This window comes from Silurus meridionalis, chromosome 5 (assembly GCF_014805685.1).
Source record: "Silurus meridionalis isolate SWU-2019-XX chromosome 5, ASM1480568v1, whole genome shotgun sequence".
Classification (NCBI taxonomy): Eukaryota; Metazoa; Chordata; class Actinopteri; order Siluriformes; family Siluridae; genus Silurus; species Silurus meridionalis.
Genome location: NC_060888.1, coordinates 27,521,769 through 27,543,415, shown reverse-complemented (window position 1 = coordinate 27,543,415; position 21,647 = coordinate 27,521,769). Strand labels below are relative to the sequence as shown.

General features: G+C 40.5%; 1 protein-coding gene across 1 annotated transcript in view; it reads left to right on the top strand.

The window, feature by feature from the left end:
* jph3b (junctophilin 3b) overlaps window positions 1-21,647 on the top strand; it is a 37,971-nt gene that overhangs the window by 5,585 nt on the left and 10,739 nt on the right. Inside the window, exon 2 of the mRNA XM_046849630.1 lies at window positions 16,528-17,332. Within this exon, the coding sequence (XP_046705586.1) occupies window positions 16,528-17,332 (805 nt within the window). The remainder of the gene's footprint in view (window positions 1-16,527; window positions 17,333-21,647) is intronic.

Below are 21,647 nucleotides of genomic sequence, written 5' to 3'. Positions count from 1 at the left end.
TGCTGTTACACAAACACACACTGCTGTTACACAGAAACACACTGCTGTTACACCAAAACACACAATGAGCTGTAACACGAAACACACACTGAGCTGTAACACCAAAACACACACTTCTGTACCACTAAAACACACACTGCTGTAACACTGAAGCACACACTGAGCTGTAAAACTAAAACACACACTGCTGTAACACTGAAACACACTGCTGTAACACTGAAACACACACTGCTGTAACACTGAAGCACACACTGAGCTGTAAAACTAAAACACACACTGCTGTAACACTGCTGTCTTAAAAATAAATATTTATTAAATGTAAAGTGTTTGTTATAATACAGTACAAACTGCAAATTCTAAAGGTTTTTCCCATGCTGCCTCACATTTGTACACTTGTGTACCAAATATGAATAAAGGTTTTTGGACACCTGAAAAAAATATAAACACACTCTTGATGTCACCCAAATGAGGGTTCCCATTTTGAGTCTGGTTCCTCTCAAAGTTTCTTCCTCATAACATCTAAGGGAGTTTTCCTTGCCACAGTCACCATGGCTGCTCATCAGGGATAAACACACATCGTTCACCTTCACTGTTAAATTCTGTAAAGCTGCTTTGAGACAATGTCTGTTGTGAAAAGCGCAATAGAAATAAACTTGACTTGACTTGACACTGCTGTAACCCGAAAACACACACTGCTGTAACACTGAAACACACTGAGATGTAATACTGAAAACACATTGCTGTAACACTAAAACACACACGGCTATAACCCTGAAAATCATACTGAACTGTAACACTGAAACCCACACTGAGTTGTAACACTGAAACCCACACTGAGTTGTAACACTGAAACACACACTGCTGTAATATTGACACACACACACACACACACACACACACACACACACACACACATTGCTGTAACACTGAAACCCACACTGAGTTGTAACACTGAAACACACACTGCTGTAATATTGACACACACACACACACACACACACACACACACACACACATTGCTGTAACACTGAAACCCACACTGAGTTGTAACACTGAAACACACACAGCTGTAATATTGACACACACACACACACACACACACAACACACACACACACACACACACACACACATTGCTGTAACACTGAAACACACAAAGAGCTGTAACACTGAAAGACACTGCTGTACACTGACACACCCTGCTGTAGCACAAATATACACACACTGCTGTAACACTGAAAGACACACTAAGCTATAACCCTTAAAACATACTGAACTGTAACACTGAAACCCACATTAAGTTGTAACACTGAAACGCACACTGAGCTGTAACACTGAAACCCACAAAGAGCTGTAACACTGAAACACACACTGCTGTAACACTGAAACACACACACACATACACTGCTGTAACACTGATACACACACTGCTGTAACACTGAAACACACACTGCTGTAACACTGAAACACACACATACACTGCTGTAACACTGAAACAAACACTACTGTAACACTGAAACACACACACATACACTGCTGTAACACTGATACACACACTGCTGTAACACTGACACACACACACACACACACACACACACACACACACTGCTGTAACACTAAAACACACACTGAGCTGTAACACTGAAACACACTGCTGTAACACTGAAACACAACCTGCTGTAACACTAATACACACACACTGCCGTAACACTGAAACACACCCTGAGCTGTAACACTGTGACACAAACACTGCTGTAAAACTGATACACACACACACACACACACACACACACACACACACACACACACACACACACACACTTTGCTGTAACACCAACACATACATACACACACTGCTGTAACACTGATACACGCAACGCTGTAACACTGATAAACACCCAGCTGTAACATTAATACACACACTGCTGTAACACTGACACACACACACACTGATGGTCCTGGTAATGCTGAAGTCCACTGTTTGTTTTTGTGGTAAAAATGTACAAAATGTATCAATGCTCACAGAAGCTGAGTTTTACAATATTGTGGATTATTCAGGTTCAGTTACACATTACAGATTTCTGTAACCAGGCAGAGGCTCTAACGCTGTCCAGCTAAAGGTCACTCCACAATGAAAATGTCACTGAGGCAGTGTTTTAGTTGTCTGGTCCACATGTTTTCCCTGAAACAGACCTGTTTACATATTAACCAACAATTTATACGCTGACTATCCTGCTACAGTTAAAACACTGAAATTAAAAGCCCTGGATGAAAAGAAACTTTTCTGACTCTCGCTAAATAGTTATTAGACAGAGAGTGTGTTTGTAATATTAATAAAGCTGTTGGTGTTATTTCCTGGTGCCTTTTTTTGCAAGTTTTTATCTCAAATTCTTTATTTGTCTTCTATTCCCGTAATCACCATAGAAGTTCCACCAAACACAAAACTCATTAGGAAATGTGTACAATCGCTGTCTCACTCTGGATGGAAATGGAACTGGATGTTACTATGGTTACAGGTGTTTATAACAGGCGCATTCATTCAGATTCGTCTGACAAACACAAGCTACCTGTATGTTCAACGTTTTGAACTAACACCTGAATTTCCATCCAATCACAATCAACTAATCTGTGTGTGTGTATGTATGTGTGTGTGTGTGTGTGTGTGTGTGTGTGTGTGTGTGTGTGTGTGTGTGTGTATGTGGTACAGTAAGTTGCTGTGGAAACCCACACCGTCTCCCGCAGCAGGCTGGCGTGTCACTGGGGACTCTGCTCTCCCTCATTCCAATTGGCCGGATCTCTCTGCTAATGGTGTTTACCTGCATGGCCCTAATCTGCGCAGCATAATCACCTCCACAGGAGAGAGAGAGAGAGAGAGAGAGAGAGAGAGAGAGAAATAGAAAACAGAGGCTTAAAAAAAGACACTGAGCATGATACAGGAACATAATGAGAGAGAGGGATAGAACAAGAGACAGAAAGAGAGCGACAGAGAGATAAAACAGACAGTGAAAGAGAAAAGGTGACACAAAAGGAGATAGAGACAAATAAGAGAGAGAGAGAGAGAGAGAGAGACAAAGATACAGACAGACAGACAGACAATGGTGGAATGAGATGGGAAGAAAGAGAGGAAGAGAGACAGACAGGCAGACAATGAGGAGATGAGACTGGAAGAAAGAGAAGAAGAAAGACAGAGAGAAAGACAGTAAAGGGGTGAGACAGAAAGAAAGAAAGACAGACAGACAGACAGACAGTGAGGTGGTGAGACAGGTAGAAATAAAGTAAGACAGACAGACAGACAGACAGACAAGGAAGGAATGAGGCAGAAGGAAAGATATAAAGACAGATAGATAAACAGACATGCAAACATACAATAAAGAAAAAAGACAGAAAGAGACAGAGACAGAGAGAGATTTTGGGGAGACTAGCAAAAAAAGAGAGACAGGAACAGGCAGAGTTTCACTTATCAACAGATCCTCTAATTCTTTCTCTTCCTCTTCTTTTTCTTATGATTATTATTATTAGTAGTAGTAGTAGTAATAGTAATAGTATTAAAACTCATGTAGTATTTGAATACTCAATTTAGTTCAGTTCATGTTTATTTATACTGCGCTTTTAACAATGAACATTGGCTTAAAGCAGCTTTACACAGGTCATGTGGTGATCAGAAGCAAACTGTAGTCTTCAGTCAGTGTAGAAGACTGTTGACATTAACCACAGTCCAAATCCTCAGGTTTCCTGTTCTTACTACGTAATTTCATGCACCTTTTGATCTAAGTAGGCGTGGAGGATCATACTGGTACAGAAGCTCACTCAGATACTGCGGCGTGAGAGCATTAAGTGGTTAATACTTCAGTAGTAGTATTTTATAATCAGTGTGAGATGTAATTGGGAGCAGTGTAGATGATTAAAACAGGGCTGATGTGCATCCTGTAACGACATCATATTTCAAATTTTAGTAATATTTCTAAGGTGAAAGGAGGAGATCCTGGTGATATTATTCACGTGAGCCTCAAAGGAAAGACTCGGGTCAATAATCACACCAAGGTCTTTGACAGCGTACATGCTGAAACAGAAACACCATTCAGAGATGCTACGTAATCGGAAAGTTTACTTCTAGCTGCATGTGGTCCTAGTAAAATTCCTTCTGTCTTATCTGAGTTGAGCAGAAGAAAGTTATCAAGCATCCACTGTCTAATGTCCTTTACACACTTCTCAACATTGTTAAACTGATCTCTTTCATCTGGCTTTGCTGAAATATACAGCTGTGTATCATCAGCATAGCAATGGAAGCAAATCCCATGCTTATGTATAATTTCACCCAGAGGCAGCAGATATAAAGAGAAAAGCAGTGGGCCTAAGACAGATCCTTGTGGAACACCAAACTTTACCTCAGAGAGTGTGGAGAACTCACCATTTACATCAACAAACTGAGAGCGATCAGTCAAATAAGACCTGAGCCAAGAGAGAGCTGTTCCCTTTATTCCAACAACGTTCTCAAGTCTAGCAAATAGTATAGTGTGATCAATGGTGTCAAAAGCTGCACTAAGGTCGAGCAAAACAAGTAAAGAGACAAAACCCTGATCAGAGGCCAATAACAGGTCATTTACCACCTTAACTAGCGCCGTCTCTTTGCTATGATGAGGCCGAAATCCTGACTGATACATTTAAAAAATGCTAGAGGTAGATGTGAGCAGAACTGCTGCGCTACAACCTTTTCTAGAATCTTGGAGATAAAGAGGAGGTTTGATATTGGCCTGTAGATGGACAGCTGACAGGGTGAAGGTCAGGTTTCTAAATTAGGGGGTTGATAAATGCAGTTTGAAGGAGTTAGGTACAAAACCAGTGCTAATGGAAGAGTTTATTATTTTTAAAACAGGTTCAATTACTTCTGGAATTATCTGTTTGAGGAAACTTGTAGGCGAGGGATCAAGAATGCAGGTTGATCATTTTGATGAGGAAGTAATTAACTGCAGTCGTTCTCTTGAATAGGAGTAAAACTTTGTCATTGATTGTCTGTTATAATTAGAATGATGTCTACAGGGGTATTTGTAAAATAGTTTGGATTTATTTTAAACGTCTGGATTTTTTGACTGATGTTTTCAAATTTATAATTAAAAAAGTTCATGAAATCATTACTACCTACTGATGGTGTGCATGTGAGTGCAGTGCTTTTATTTCCTGTTCATTTTGCTGCAGTACAGAATAAAAATCTAGGATTCTGCTTGTTATTTTCTATGAGGGTGGAGAAATATGCTGATCAGCAGCGATTTTCTAGAACTCAAAAGATTCTCCTTCCATGATATTTAAAATACTGTCAATTTGGTTTGATGCCATTTACGTTCAAATTTCGAGTGGTTTGTTTTAAGGTGTGCGTATAAACATTATACCACCGTGCTGATTTTTTCTTCCTGATCAGTTTGGTTTTAAGGGGAGCTCCATCATCTAGAGCAGTGGTGTCCAATATTGTCCAATATACAACCAATCAAAGGAGCACCTGATAGTCATTGAAAAGAAAATTTGTGAGAATTTGGTGATGCTCTTGCTTGGTTGGAATGAAAAACAGCACCCACACTTTTTGTGAAAAAGATTGGACACCCCTGATCTAGAGTGTAACGGAACGTTGATTCTAGTTATTCAGTGGCCCAGTCGAGCTCTGCAGGGTCAGACGGAGATCTAATTAATGTCAATAACTCCAGAAGATTATTAATAAAACTCGCTGCTGTAGCTGACGTGAACGTACGCTTAACACGGTAACGTGGTGAGGTACTAATGCAATGACAAGGCAGATTTGAAAAGAGATGAGGTAATGGTCTGAAATAGTTTTAGACTGTGGAATTATGACTATATTTTTTATATTAAATCCAAATGTTAATATTAAATCGAGAGTGTGTCACCAATATGAGTGGGTCCTATAACATTCTGATTAATTCCAACTGAATCTAGAATGAACACAACTGCTGCTCCTAAGGAGTCTTCCTGATTATCAAGATAAATATTAAAGTCAACAACAATTAATGCTTTGTGTAAAGAAGTTGCTGGATTTGTGATCAAATCTGCAAATTCTATAAGAAAATCAGAGTCGGGCCCCTGGGGGTCTATAAATAATAATTAATGGAATTGACTGACTGGACCTGATTTCGGATACTAAATAATAAATGTTGGTGTAAAGAAATTTAAATGTCTTAGATTTGTGTTTAGTTTTTTGTGTGATGCTTAGAGTATTATTATAAATAGCTGTGACTCCGCCTCCTCTGCCATTTAGACTGGGTTGGTGTATGTAAATATACCCAGGAGGACTCGTTTCATTTAATGCTAGATATTCATTCAGTTTAATCCACGTTTCTGTCAAACACATTATATTAAACTCGTGGTCGGTAATAATTTCGTTTATAGTCAGCGCTTTTGATGTGAGAGATCTAATATTCAACAATCCTATCTTTAGATCAGTATACTCTCACATTTGTATATCTTTCTGAGATGCAGCAGCAGGTAAAGAGGGATGTGGCAAAAGCAAAGGAAAAGGCATATGAGGAGCTGTAGGAGAAGTTGGACACTGAGGAAGGAAAAAATTATTTGTAGCGATTGGCCAGGCAGAGGAACCGAGCTGGGAAGGATGTGCTGCAAGTTAGAGCAGTAAAGGATGGAGATGGAAATGTGTTGACTAGTGAGGAGAGTGTGTTAAGAAGATAGAGGGAGTATTTTGAGCAGCTGATGAACGAGGGAAATGAGAGAGAGAAGGTTGGATGATGTGGAGATGATGAAGCAGGATGTGGATAGGATTAGTAAGGAGGAAGTGAGAGCAGCGATTAAGAGGATGAAGAGTGGAAAGTCGGTTGGACCAGATGACATACCGGTAGAAGCGTGGAGATGTTTAGAGAGATGCAGTGGAGTTTTTAACCAGGTTGTTCAACAAGATTTTGGAACGTGAGAAGATGCCTGAGGAATGGAGAAGGAGTGTGCTGGTACTGATCTTTAAGAATAAAGGAGATGTGCAGACCTGCAGTAATTACAGGGGAATCAAGTTGATCAGTCACACCATGAAGTTATGGGAAAGAGTAGTGGAAGCCAGGCTGAGAGAAGAGGTGACCATCTGTGAGCAACAGTATGGTTTCATGCTGAGGAAGAGCACCACAGACACATTATTTGCTTTGAGAATGTTGATGGAGAAGTATAGAGAAGGACAGAAGGAGCTGCATTGTGTGTTTGTGGATTTAGAGAAAGCGTACGACAGGGTGGAGAGAGGAGTTGGGGTATTGTATGAGGAAGTCTGGTGTGTCAGAGAAGTATGTGAGGGTGGTGCAGGACATGTATGAGGACAGTGTGACAGCAGTGAAGTGTGCAGGAGGAACGACAGACTGGTTCAGGGTGGAGGTTGGACTGCATCAAGGATCGGCTCTGAGCCCTTTCTTGTTTGCAGTTGTGATGGACAGGTTGATGGACGAGGTCAGACAGGAGTCTCCCTGGATATAATGTTTGTGGATGATATTGTGATTTGTGGTTAGAGTAGGGAGCAGGTGGAGAAGATCCTGGAGAGGTGGAGGTACACGCTGGAGAGAAGGGAAATGAAAGTCAGTAGGAGTAAGACAGCGTACATGTGTGTGTGAATGAGAGGGAGGGCAGTGGAGGGGTGTGGTTGCAGGAAAAAGAGGTGGAGAAGGTGGAGGAGTTCAGATACCTGGGGTCAACAGTGTAAAGTGATGGAGAGTGTGTTAGAGATGTGAAGAAAACGGTGGCAGGGTGGAGTGGGTGGAGAAGAGTGATAGCAGGAGTGATTTGTGATAGAAGAGTATCTGTGAGAGTGAAAGGGAAAGTTTATAGGACTGTGGTGAGACCTGAGATGTTGTAGGTTTAGAGACAGTGGCATTGAGTAAAAGACAGGAGGTGGAGCTGGAGGTAGCAGAGCTGAAGATGTTGAGGTTTTCATTAGGAGTGAAGACGATGGACAGGATTAGAAATTAGTTTATTAGAACAACACATGTAGGACGTTTTGGAGACAAAGTGAGGGAGGTGTGTGTCCGACTTTTTTTATGCCAGTCTCGGACATACTTAAAAATCCATTTCGAAAAAAGCTAGACATCGTGAGGAGGTCGGCGAACCCCGAAGGTAGGTAGCGTGTCTCAGCTCGGGAAAGGGTTTGTTCACCACTTCCAGACCAGTGTATACAAGCGTGTTGTTATATTGCGTGTTTGTATTGTATTGTTGTGGTATTAAGAGGTGGATTAAGTCGGGTCCCTACTGAAGGCCCAGGTATCAAATGCACAGCCCGCCACTGACAAACACACAATTGCACAATTACACACCTACACACTCACACACTCACGTTTCTATAGTAATGGCTCAGTCGATCAGATCGTACGGTTTCACTTCACTGTTAAGAAACAACGTTTAAGGAAAACTTGTGTAACTGCTGATGTGATGATGTTTATTATCCCCCATATGAAAGGAGTCTCCAGTGTCAGTGTGTGTTGTGATGGTCACTACGCTGCTTCACGTTTCCTCAGTAATCTTACAACGAATAACTACTTCATACTGATGTAACGCATGAGACATGATGTGACTTTTGACCTTTCGTGCTTGTTAGCACACAGAATAGACTCACATCAGCTCTCCATCAATTTTTTCTGTAGTGTGTGTGCGTGTATGTGTGTGTGCGTGTGTGTGTGTGTGTGTGTGTGTGTTGAATTTCCTGCTAAATTCAATCAGATGTTCAGTGATTCTCAGAACCACTTTGCTAGGAGATGATTATATTCACTCTCTGCTCCTGATCGTCATTCTCAGCAAGCACTCGATAGCAGCAAACCTGAAACAGTTTTAGTCTCCATATACTGTCAGAATAACCTCCACTCTTCTGAGAAGATGTTCCTCTAGGTTTTGAGGAGATTTGTGTGAGATGTAGGTGAGAAGGTGAGTGGGGTTGGGGTGCAGTCAGCTTTTACATTCATACCAAAGGTGTTCAATAGGGGTGAGAGAGGTGAGATTGAGATGGTTTGGACATGTGCAGAGGAGGGACATGGGGTAAATCAGTAGGAGAATGAGGATGGAGACACCAGGAAGGAGGAAAAAAGGAAGATCAAGGAGGAGGTTTATGGATGTGGTGAAGGAAGACATGCAGGTGGATGGTTTGAATGAATTATTATTCTTTTTATTATTATTAATAATAACTATTAATTTATTTATTAATTTAAAAGATAAGATGGTATTATGGTGATTAATGGAATGATAAGGCATTAGTTCATGCGATATTCCAGAAAAGAAAAAGCCACACTGAGCTCCAAAACAATTTCCTTCACTGAGTGGAACTAATTTTACACTGATATGATCTGAACGGTGAGTGTGTTCGGTCACGGAGCTCTACGCTTACAAACACAGCTGCATTAATCCAGTCTGCGATGGATCAAGAGCACGTTTTCTCACATTTTCTCATGTTTTCTCACATGCTCATGTTTTCTCACTTTCCACATTCTCACATTTAAGCATTAAAAAAGACTTGGGTCTCTAGCGTATAATCCTATACGCGTTCATTGCACTCATCCATTTCTATTCTCCTTCCTTTCTTTCTTCCTTTCTTTCTTTTTTCTTTATAGATATTTATAAAAGAATATATTTATTTAGTTGATAAAAATGGGTTGAATTGGTGATGGAATTTGCTATTAGGTTAAATTTGTAATTATTTAACTGCACCAGAGGGAAAATCTGAGTCAGATTATATACGTTTTGCATTTGCATTATTAATAAATGTATAACTTATTACTCCATGTATTTGTTATCTTAAATAAATAATACAAATAAATCCAATTCGTTTATGACATTTACAACAGATGCCATTAAATCCAACAATTATCTCATCTATACACTAAGCAGGTTCAGGGGCCCAGAACTCAGGGGCCCAGCACTCAGGGGCCCAGCACTCAGGGGCCCAGCCCTCAGGGGCTCAGCACTCAGGGGCCCAGCACTCAGGGGCTCAGCACTCAGGGGCCCAGCATTTAGGGGCTCAGCACTCAGGGGCCCAGCAGTAGCAGCTTGGTAGAGTTGGTATTTAAAATCTCAACTTTTCAAACAGAAATCCAACATTTTAACCACTGAGGATTTTTTTAAGGAAAAGTCTGAGGGACGAGTTGATGTTCTTGTTTCTTTGTCTTTTTATATTTTGTTGTTTCTTTGTTTGTATTAAGCAGCACTTTCAACAAAATGAATATCATCTTCCTTCACCCTCAGTTCATGACATCCTGACCAGAGAAATGAGAGCGAAAAACACAGCCGGAAAAAAAAACTTTTAATCAACTGAAAATCCTAAATCTAAAACACGAATATGAATAATATAAATGTTTATTGTGTAATGGTTATTATATCAATGATTATTAATCATCGTTACTTATTCATATATTAATTCATCAGTTTAAAAATGTCATTAGTTTTTTTCTTAGTGTTAAAAATATCAAGTCTACAGTATGGCTGTTGTTTCTACAGTATCTACAGCACTTTTAAACAGTGTGGAAACACCCAGTGTTTTATGATTTTTAGACACTTAAATGTTCCTTTTGTTTCTATACAACAAACAAAACAGAATGTGACAGTGAATGAGTGGAAGAAAGTTTGGTGGAATCCAAACAGGACATCTCTGTCTCTACCAGAAGAACTTGTGTAAAACAGAGAACAGGTGAGAAGATGTGATCAGACTGCTTCACCCCCACACTCACACATGGAGCAGGGAAGGTTCAAAAACGTGAAAGTAAACCATCATGGCTCCCATTCCATACTTCAACATCATGCAGTTCTGTCTGGACCACGGCTCATTAAAACCCACTTCACCGTACAACAAGATGATGAGCCGAAGCGCACGTCTGAGTTCTGTACGTGTTATTTAGAGAGTACAAAGACGTCTGGAGTGATATCTATCATGGAACCACCTGCCCAGTCACTGCACCCAATTCCCACTGAACTGCTGGGATGAATGTTTGGACAAACTAAGTGTCCAGATGAAAATAAAATGGATTAATTAGATTAGATCAGATCTTGATTCATCCAAGTAGATGTCAATTCTATAGCGTATATTTTTACTAAATAGATTAAATTGAAGTGCTTTTCATTTTCCTGTTGTTACAGCTCTTATGTTCATGCATGTGTTTGTGTGTGTGTGTGTGTGTGTGTGTGTGTGTGTGTGTGTGTGTGTGTGCTCTCAGTTGCCGTGAAAGCGTACTATCTGTACACGCTTACGCTCACATCCCTCACGTACGTCACAATGCTGAATGCTGTGTTCATGTTCTACAGCACACACACACACACACACACACACTCACACACACACACACACACACACACACAAACACACTGTAAAATCCCCTACTGCCTAATTATCAGTTACAGTGAGGAATTAACTCTAACAGTGACGGATTAACAGTCAGACCCTGCAATTTGTACCTGCGAGGTGAAATCAGCTCTCGCTCGTATTTTTTTTTGAATGAACACCAGCAATCCTTCAGTTCACCTTTACGTTGCTGAATAAACACCGATGATTCCACCCTGTTGTGAAGATCTGATAAAATTGTGTTAAACTCACATGATATACAATATATGATACACTATCTGGCGAAAGGTATTGGGACACCAGACTTTTCCACACATACTGTAAGTGGTTCTTCCCTAAAGAGTAGAGCTTATTATAAGAGCAAATTGTTGTTTCAAGGTGAATGATGTCATTTTTATTTATTTTGATATGAGAGAAAAAAAGAGAGAAAGCGTGAGAAAGAAAGAGAGAGAGAGTGAGAGAAGGAGAGAGAGAGAGAGAGAGAGAGAGAGAGAGAGAGAGAGAGAGATAGAGAGCAGAGTGGTGTCTTGTTTACGTGTGAGGTGACTCCGGTAATAGCAGCATGTTCTAGAAAGCTGAATGAATCACTGGGATGCTGGGATCATAATTACATCACACACACACACACACACACACACACACACACACACACACACACACACACACACACACAGAAAGAAAGAAAGAAAGAAAGAAAGAAAGAAAGAAAGAAAGAAAGAAAGAAAGAAAGAAAGAAAGAAAGAAAAAGAAAATTATATTCTCACTTTCAGCACCATGGTCAGCACCACTCTTTTTCAGCTTTTCAATGAAGACTTTTCTTTCTTCAATTACACTGTACGTCAAAGGTTTTTGGACATTTCATTTTTTTGATTTTGTGGAGATTTTATGGAGATTCGTTCAGACACAAGTAAAGGTTCAAACCTTGTTCAAGTAAAGGTGAAATTTTATACTCCTGCATCCAGAGACATCCTACAAAAGTGTGTGCCTCCAGCTTTGTGTTTATAGTGTGAGAAAAAAAACACACATGGCTGCAAAAGTCTGGTGTCACAATACCATTGGTTACATAGTGTCATACAAAGACAAAAACCTGACACACACACACACACACACACACAGAACTGCATGATGATTATTGGCAGTAAAGCATCAGTGAGCCATCAGTGTTCTAGACGTGTAGTGTAGTGTACAGGACCGGCTGGGAAATACTTACACATTTAATCTCTCCACAATTTCCTACCAGTGTTTTTTTCATGTTTTTGTGGATTTCGAGGTTTTCCCTGGTGTTTTAATAAAGTTTTCAAATTCTTTATAACCATCACACAATAATTCTGGAAGAAGAACCTGTTTACGCACATTAGAGCCCAACCCCTACATTTGTTCAAGTATAAAGTTCCATAAGGTTACAACAAAGGGTTAAACTCAAGAATGTGTCTGGACTGTAATTAATGTATACAGTTTCCTAGCACAGAGCTACAATCACCATGAACTTTTTTTTTCCATTTAAGCATCTATCAGTAAACAGGTGACAACCAAAGCAACAATGAAACAATAATGAATGGACATTCGTTGACACTTAGAGGAAACTGGCTTCTCTTTTGAGTTTTAGAGATTCTACCTAATACCATCTCTGGAGGTTTCGCTTCTGTTGCCAATGGTTCACTCGTGGTTCAGTCATTTTTTGATGTTGAAATCGATATTTATTTATGTTTAATTTGTTCAATTCTATAAGCTGCTATGAGACAAAGTCCAATGTAAAGGCGCTATACAAATAGTACTTAACTTGATGTGACTTAGCCATTGAAGCACTGACCAGCCAACCCCAGCACTGTCCATCATGGTTTCTAGTATCGATATTCATATATAAAGCCTTTTCAAACAATGCTTGAATACGCAATTATCTCAAACAATGCAATCCTGATGTAGTAATCACATCTGCGCATGAAGAACTCAGCTCGGCAGAACATAAGTGATACAATCAGATGATTCTGGAGGTGCCATTTGATCTTGCATGTACAATATACAAAGTACAGGGCCCTGGAGGTAACATGCTTTTTTGGATGTTTCCTAAAAGTAACAATAAATGGATAAAAAGTATGTTTGTTTTTAAATCAGTAAAACTAAAATAAATCATTGCTGTTGTAAAGTGGGGGGAATAATTATTTGATCCCATGCTGATTTTACAACGAAATGAACAGTCTAGACCGTTAGGTTTATTAGGTTTATTTCAACAAAGAGACAGAAAAAAAAATTAAAAGTTATAAAATAATTTGTATTCGATCGAGTGAAATAAGTATTTGATCCCGTACCAAATTAGCAAGAATTCTGACTCTCACACACAAATTAGTTCTGACACTTTAATATCAACTCATTATGTGCATAAAAAATACACGTCATAGAATCAAACTCTTCCATTCAAACCTCTTCACCACCATGGGCGAGACCAAAGAGCTGTCAAAGGACATCAGGGACAAGATTGTAGACCTGCACAAGGCTGGAATGGGCTACTTGCTGGTTGGTAGGGGATCAAATACTTATTTCAATCAATCAAATACAAAGTAATTTTTATATAATATTATTTTTATATTCTTTCTCTTTCTGTTAAAATAAACCTACCATAAAAATTCATAACAAAAATTGTTTAATTTTTTTGTAAGGGGGTAAATTTACTAAATCAGCAGGAGGTCAAAAAATTATTTGCCCCACTGTATAAGAGAAAATAATAAAGCCTTCAGAGTGATGAAAATATAATGACAGTTTTCTTTGTTGTAGCGCCTGTGAAAAGTGTTAAAACTCTGAGTGTTTTTGGTGTTTGAGAGACAAAGACGTTTCTTTTGTTTCTATGCAACAAACTCGTTAATGTAATGGTCTGAAGGTTGCCTTTGACCAAACAAATCTATAAATGTCCAGAAGTTTTAGTAAAAAATCCTTCCATAGCATGAAGATCAGCTTTACACAATCTCAGCATTCGGACAGTTTGTTTCTCCAAACATTCATCCCAGAGCAGTGTGGCAACTCTCCGCTACGTCGGGCTGAACACAGACACGAGAAACCCAACTCCTTATTGGTCCTTATTGGGGATTAAAACTGAAAGTAAAAAAGGGGAGAAAGTGTTCTGGTGCCCAGGAAAAGGAGGTGAAGAGTTTCCTGAATGGGAGAAGAAATGGGGCATTCTTGCCACACTCCAATGCCTCTGGTCCCGACAGGTGGGCTGGCTCTGCCTAAGTCGCCATTACCGCATAGGGGTCAGGGACTTCCTGCTGCAAGGCCGAGAAGATTCCCACCTTTATGAGGCATTGCGAGGGTCTGGCAGAAAATCTTCTTCTGCATCTGCCGTCTTTGCCTGTAGTGAAAGAGGATAGGGGAGAGAGCCACCATTACTCAGGAACCAATGCTTCATAACTTCAATGTCCTCCCGGCCACCTTTTATAGACACCGCCGGACTTGAAGATAGAGTGGAGCCCCCACGCTTGTCCTCTACGCTGGGCTGCGCCGCCTTAGCGCCGTCCTTCAGCAACCTGCTGGCGGTTGAGTTTGGAACGCTTGCCCCTACCGGTGAGATGGAGGCCCATCGTCACAGCAGATCAGTAGGATTAATGTGCGGAGACTGAGCAGGTCATTCCATGAGAGACGTCTTGTTGTAGTGTTGGTTTAGCCATGTTGGTTCAGGATTCCTTTCACTTTCTGGAATCTTCCCTGCTCCAAAACAACCCCAAACCATTTAGCTTCCACCTCCATGTGTGAGTGTGGGGGTGAGAAAGTCTGATCACATCTTCTCTTCTGTTCTCAGTGTTACATAAGATCTTCTGTTAGAGACAAAAATGTTACATTTGGACTCCACAGAACTTTCTTCCATTCATTTACTGTCCAATTCTTGTGTCTTTTTCCTTTTAGTGAGTTTGTTGAATAGAAACAAAAGGAACATGAATGTGTCTCAAAAATCATAAAAGAAACTTTTCACAGGCACTGTAGATCATTTTTTTATTACAGTTTTATTTTTCTAAATATGGTATCAATTTCTGTAGCCATAAAGTCAATAATTAGTATTGTCTACTGACTTCCTGAATCTTAATGTGCTCCTAAATAAGACTTTTCAAGCATGTGTGTGTGTGTGTGTGTGTGAGAAGATGATGGGTGATTCTAATGATTCGCAGGACTTCTTTAAACACACAGTAATGCTGAGTGTGTAATTAGTGCAGTCTCTGAAGAAGGCTTTAATTGAACCAACCACGAGCTCTGTGTTTAACAAGTCCAGAGCTTTGGCTTCGGTTTCTTTTGCGTTCAGAGCTCCAGCCTACAGAGGATGAATCATCAAAACCACATCATCACCTACGCCTCCGAAACTCGCCGACTCTCTGCCCGGGTCCAGGGGAAACCCACACGATTTAGTGGTTTCCCAAATGTTGGGAAAAACCTGAAGTTCTAAAAAAGTTCTAAATGTTTTTTTAATAGTGAGCTACAATGCTAAAATGACTATGTCTAGAGTATTTTTCTGTTCTGGGAAGATGTTCCACTAGATTTTTGGGAGATTTGTGGAGATGTATTCAGCCACAAGGGTGTTAGTAAAATCAGGTACTGATGTAGGTGAGGTGAGGAGGCCTGGGGTGAAGTCAGCATTCACATTCATTATGTTACATTAGGGTTAGAGCTCTATAGCAGGAGATCTTCCACATATTCCAACCAGACAGAAGATGGAAGAACCACATACAGCTGGATGTCCCATTACTTTTTTTTAATACAGTGTATTTCACAATAATATAAGCAATCAAACTGCGATCTCTACAGCAGCTTCCTTTGATGTTACTGTTTAATCCTTAAGGTGTTTGTGAGCATTAAAGCAGCAATGGAAGCATGCTGAGATGTGTGAGCAGTTCACTTGTGCAAGCACTGAGCACTGAGACACATACTATTAAACACACTGGTAAAATGCATTAAAGCTCATTACAAGATGATGATTTGATGAAATGAGATGGTAAGGAAGGTGGTAGCTTTGTGGTTAAAGCATTGGACTCTATTTTGGAAGATCACAAGTTTAAATCCCAACACCACGAAGCTACCACTCCTGGGCCCTTGCACAAGGCCCTTGTTAGTCGTTTTGGATAAAGGGTGCCGAATGCCATAAATGTTGTCTGAAGTTTTAAATCTAAATCTGTGTTAGTAGAAAGCACATCATCGGGTAACATCCGTCCCTTTCTGATTTCCTTCCATGTTTGTGTTTTTCTCCTGCAGGTACGTACCAGGGACAGTGGGTTGGTGGGATGCGACACGGATATGGCATCCGTCAGAGTGTCCCATACGGCATGGCGGCCGTGATCCGCTCTCCACTGCGCACCTCCATAAACTCCCTGCGCTCGGAGCACAGTAACGGCACTGCGGGGACGCCAGGCACCGGAGGGGGCATTAGCCCGGCGGTGTCACGGGGTGGCTTCGTCCTAACGGCTCACAGTGAGGCTGAGCTTCTAAAAGCGAAAAAGAAAGGCCTCTTCTTCCGGCGCTCTCTGCTCAGTGGCCTGCGTTTGCGCAAGTCCGAGTCGAAGAGCTCTCTGGCCAGCCAGCGCAGCAAGCAGAGCTCGTTCCGGAGCGAGGCGGCCATGAGTACGGTGAGCTCTGCTGCTTCAGATGTCAACTCCACCATCAGCCTGGGCGAGGCCGAAGGAGAGCTCCTGCCCACCAGCTCCAATGCCAACGACGATGCCAACGATGACGACGGCGTGGATGCTACAGCCACAGAAAGCTATGCGGGCGAGTGGAGGAACGACAAGCGTGCAGGCTACGGTGTGAGCCGACGCTCGGACGGTCTCTGCTACCAAGGCGAGTGGTTGAGTAACAAGCGCCACGGCTACGGCTGCACCACCTTCCCCGATGGCACCAAGGAGGAAGGGAAGTACAAGCAGAACGTGCTGGTTAGCGGCAAACGAAAGAATCTCATCCCGTTACGTGCTAGCAAGATCCGGGAGAAGGTCGACCGTGCCATCGAAGGTGCAGAAAAAGCGTCTGATATTGCAAAGCAGAAAGCTGAGATCGCTTTGTCCAGGTGAGTGTAAAAAGTCGTGTTTGCATTATACTCATCACCTGTAGGGGGCAGAGTTTACATCGCAGGACTTAAAACATCACCTGACCCTCCCTCTGATGGATTTTTAGTTTTTACTCTAGTGTGTGTGTGTGTGTGTGTGTGTGTGTGTGTGTGTGTGTATTATTACTGCGAATAATAAAGCTAGAAAAACGTAAAAAAAAAAAATTACATACAGCCTTTTTAATCCTCTACTGCACTCTGATTTACGCCCAGCCTGAGCTCTGGCTCACTCTCTTGGTCCTTGGTCTCATTCCATATTTAGGAACCACATCAGTGTTTAGTTGTGGATTTATTTATCTTGTACTGGAGACCCCTTCCGTAAAGAAATAAATTTCCGCAAACTTCATCTGGGGAATTTTGGAAATATTCCAATTTGGAAACTTACCAGGAAAGTAGGGGAGTTTGTGGGAATTTGTGAGAATTTATGGGAATTTTTGGCAGATAATGTATATAAACTGTATCATATACAAAAAACAAATTCTAACATTTTGTTTGGTCATAAGCTGACATGCATGCAAACTAATACAGATTTAATAAATGACAATTTTGACATTTAATCGTTAGTATAATTTTGTAACAGCTTACACACAGCACAAGGAAGTTTTAAACATAAATTGATTCATTTAAGTGAATACTCTCCAAGATGATCATTTTTGTCATTATTTTGTGTGCAGGATGAATTTTGCAACCATAATTCTGACCAATTAGTTTTTAGAATTTAGTAAAGCTCCAGTATTAAAAAGTGACACATTTTGTGTGTGTGTGTGTGTGTGTGTGTGTGTGTGTGTGTGTGTGTGTGTGTGTGTGTGTGAGAAAGCACAGGTTCGATCAATAGCACGTGTGAAATCTGAAATGTGTCCTGCGTTGGAATTGAATCGTTGTGAATTTCTGTTGACAAACAGTTTGAACCAGTCGTATGTCTTAGACACATTTAGGTAACTAGCTACTAGCTTACCTGTCGTTATATATACACGTGTATACTTGTTTTTTAACAAAATTACAACACAAAACTGAAAGGAAAAACCCCTTAGAAAATCACTCAGGAATGTTGTTAACTAACTGACTAGCTTTGGCATGCTAACATTTCCCAGCTACGTTGCTATTAAAAAATACTAAACGATGAGTTAGCGTTATCACTGGGACTTTTCCCCCCAACACCACCGCCATGGAAACCAGCCAGGTGTTTCCAGTAATTACAATGTTTTATTTATTACAGAACTTTTTTTTTATCTGTTTATGGCTACGTTTAATTTTCCCACTCAGCAGCTACACTGTATGAGCAAAAGTATTAGGACACCTGACTTTTCCGTCCATCCGTGAGTCTTCTTTAGTGTGCTAGCACAAATTTGAAAGTGTTAGCAGTACATTTTGCCTCTCAGATTTTGAGCAGGCAGCGATCAAGCTCTTAGTGAACATGGGGAACACATTTGTGGATGACTGAATCTTCACAAAATCTGGTGGAACATCTTAGAATTGTGTAGCTCATTATAACAGCAAATGGAGACTCAATGTGGAATGAGATGTTCAAAAAAGAACATACCATGTGTATAAACAGTCATTTCCCCACCAGCCTCTGTTTCCTGTCTCTCTACAAATAAATCTTGTGTCCAAAAAATATAAAGCTACAACTTTTACCTCTGAATGTTACAAAGCCCTGACACTGGAGACTCCTTCCACACATGATACGCAAAAATATTCCTCCAAAGAAAGAATGTCACATTTTACGTGGACCATATGTAAACTCCATGTGACCGTTACCATAGGAACTATATTGTATTAGAATAAACAAATTTAATCGAAACCTTTTGACCAATCAGAACTGAGAACTGAACAGCGCTGCAATTTAAATGCCATTTCACATGTCTAGTCCGGCATGTGTGTGTGTGTGTGTGTGTGTGTGTGTGTGTGTAAACGTGCAGAGGTATGCATGCGCTATATCTAGATCATCACTCACCCTTCAAATCCCATTGACCTGGTTTTAGAGGCAGCGATTACACACTAACACTAACGCTGCTGATCTGCTCACTGCTTAGCCATGTCCTGTCCCGCTCACACATCAATATGTATATATATATATATATATTATTAATGAATCTCCACAAATCCTGGAATATCTTCCCAGAAGAGCGGAGGTTCCTATAACAGTGAATAGAGACTAAATGTGGAATCTGATGCTCAATAAGCAGATACCAACTTATGGTCAGGTGTCCACAAACTTTTGGAAATATACTGTATTCAAATAATGTCATCAAATTACAATCGATAATGTTTCAATCACAATTTAATCGCCACTAAAGGCTGTAATACGGCTCTGTTATCGTTTTTATAGCAACAGCTCATTCATGGGGTACGACAGATATATAAGGACATAAGAAGGTGTAAAGGAGTCTCCAGTTTTATGGTTCTGAAAACAGAAGTTTCCCGAAGTCTTCATGACGCAGGAGTTTTGCAGTTTCTCAGCAACATGAGCTGCGTAACAACAGGCTGGTAAAGGAACGACTGATTTCAGCTGCTATAACATAAGTGAGAAGAGGACCTCACCTGAGGCCTGGAGGAGACCGCAGAGGACTCATCATCTGTGCAATCACCAGAATCAACACGTTCACTAGAGCTCAGGTCCCTAAAGAAACCCCCTCGAAGGTCTCTGAGTGGTCCTTAAGGTTTAATTACATACTTTAAAGTTGCACTGTGTCCTCCAGATGGAGTTCCAGAGGACGTCCCCTCGAGGACACCAGCACAGTCACAAGCAATTAGCTGTGAAACCTTCGCTTTAGTAGCGTCCTGAGAAGGTGAAGTTCTAAGTTTTGTCTCTGTAGTGGATACAGGGGCCCTGAGGAGAGACGGAGAACTGGGACGAGAAGATGTGTGGAGGTTATGCTATTTATGAGGAACTGATCTGAGGTTGGACGAGACAGAATGAAACATCAACTATTTGTTATTGGACCTCAGGAGGGATGGACATTTCCCATTGTTCTTTCTGTAGGATTATAATGGATTTTGGACATCTCATTCCACATTTAGTTTCCATTTACTGTTATAATGAGCTCCACTGTTCTGGGAAGATGTTCCACTAGATTTTGTTGAGATTTGTGCAAATTTATTCAGCAATAAGGATGTTAGTAAAGTAATGCACTGATGTAGGTGAGGGTTCGAAGCTTTATAGCAGGAGATCTGCCACTTCAACCCATGTAAAGCAGAACTTAATGGAGCTGGCTTTGTGTGCAGGAGAATTGACATGCTGGAACAGGTTTTGGGTCTTCTAGTTTAAGTGAAGACAAAATATCATGCTCATGCATCCAAAGACGTCCTACACAATTGTGTGTACAACTTTGTGATAACAGTTTGGAGAAGGTTGGAAATGTCAGATGTCCCATATAATATATGTATTTGGGAAGTTCAGTGTGGTATCAGAAGTGAAAAGAGACCCATGAGAGCCGGGTTTCTTTGTACACAATCTTTTGATAAAATGTGAATGGTTACAGATTTGCAGCAGGAAGCCATGCGGTCAGGCCTGTCTACAGCACAGCATGAACATTAGCGCGAGGACACCAGGGAGGATGTGACATTTTCAACACACTCTAAACAAACTGCTAAGAGGAACTGAGTGAACTATAACACTCTCTTAAAGTTCTTAACATAGCAGAAGGCTGAAGAGAAGAAATAAAACGTTTAAAATGCTTGTGAAGAAAGTGTAAATGTTGATGGAAATCAGGGTTCTTTGGGTCCTGCATTCAAATAACCTTTTAGAAATAGCCTGGCTAATCCCAGGTACGGTTCATGCTAGCATGGGAGAGATTGTGTAAAACTTACCTATAATGAACAGTGGTGGAAAGTAACGAAATAAATGTAATTCGTTACTGTATTTACGTAGCTTTTTCACGTATCTGTACTTTACTCAAGTGTTTTCATTTGGGGAGACTTTTACTGTAACTTCGCTTGTTTTCAAAGTCAAATATTTACCTTTTTACTCAATACATTTACTCACCAATCAGGATCGAGCGCACGCTCTGTTTTTAACTCGTTCTGATTGGTGCTCGGTGTCTCTACTGATCACCAACATACAGTTCAACACGTGACCTCATTTGTGCATTTTTTTAAGTATTTTTTATTTTAAGAAGGTTTTGGACTCGTGATTTTTTTCACAGATATCAATTAGTGTTTGACTCATTAATATGATGTAATATCATGGAGTTTTCTATGAGATCACATCCCGAAGTGACGTGTAGTTTGCTTATGTTATAGCAGCTATTAAAAGTCATTACTTCACCTGATTCTT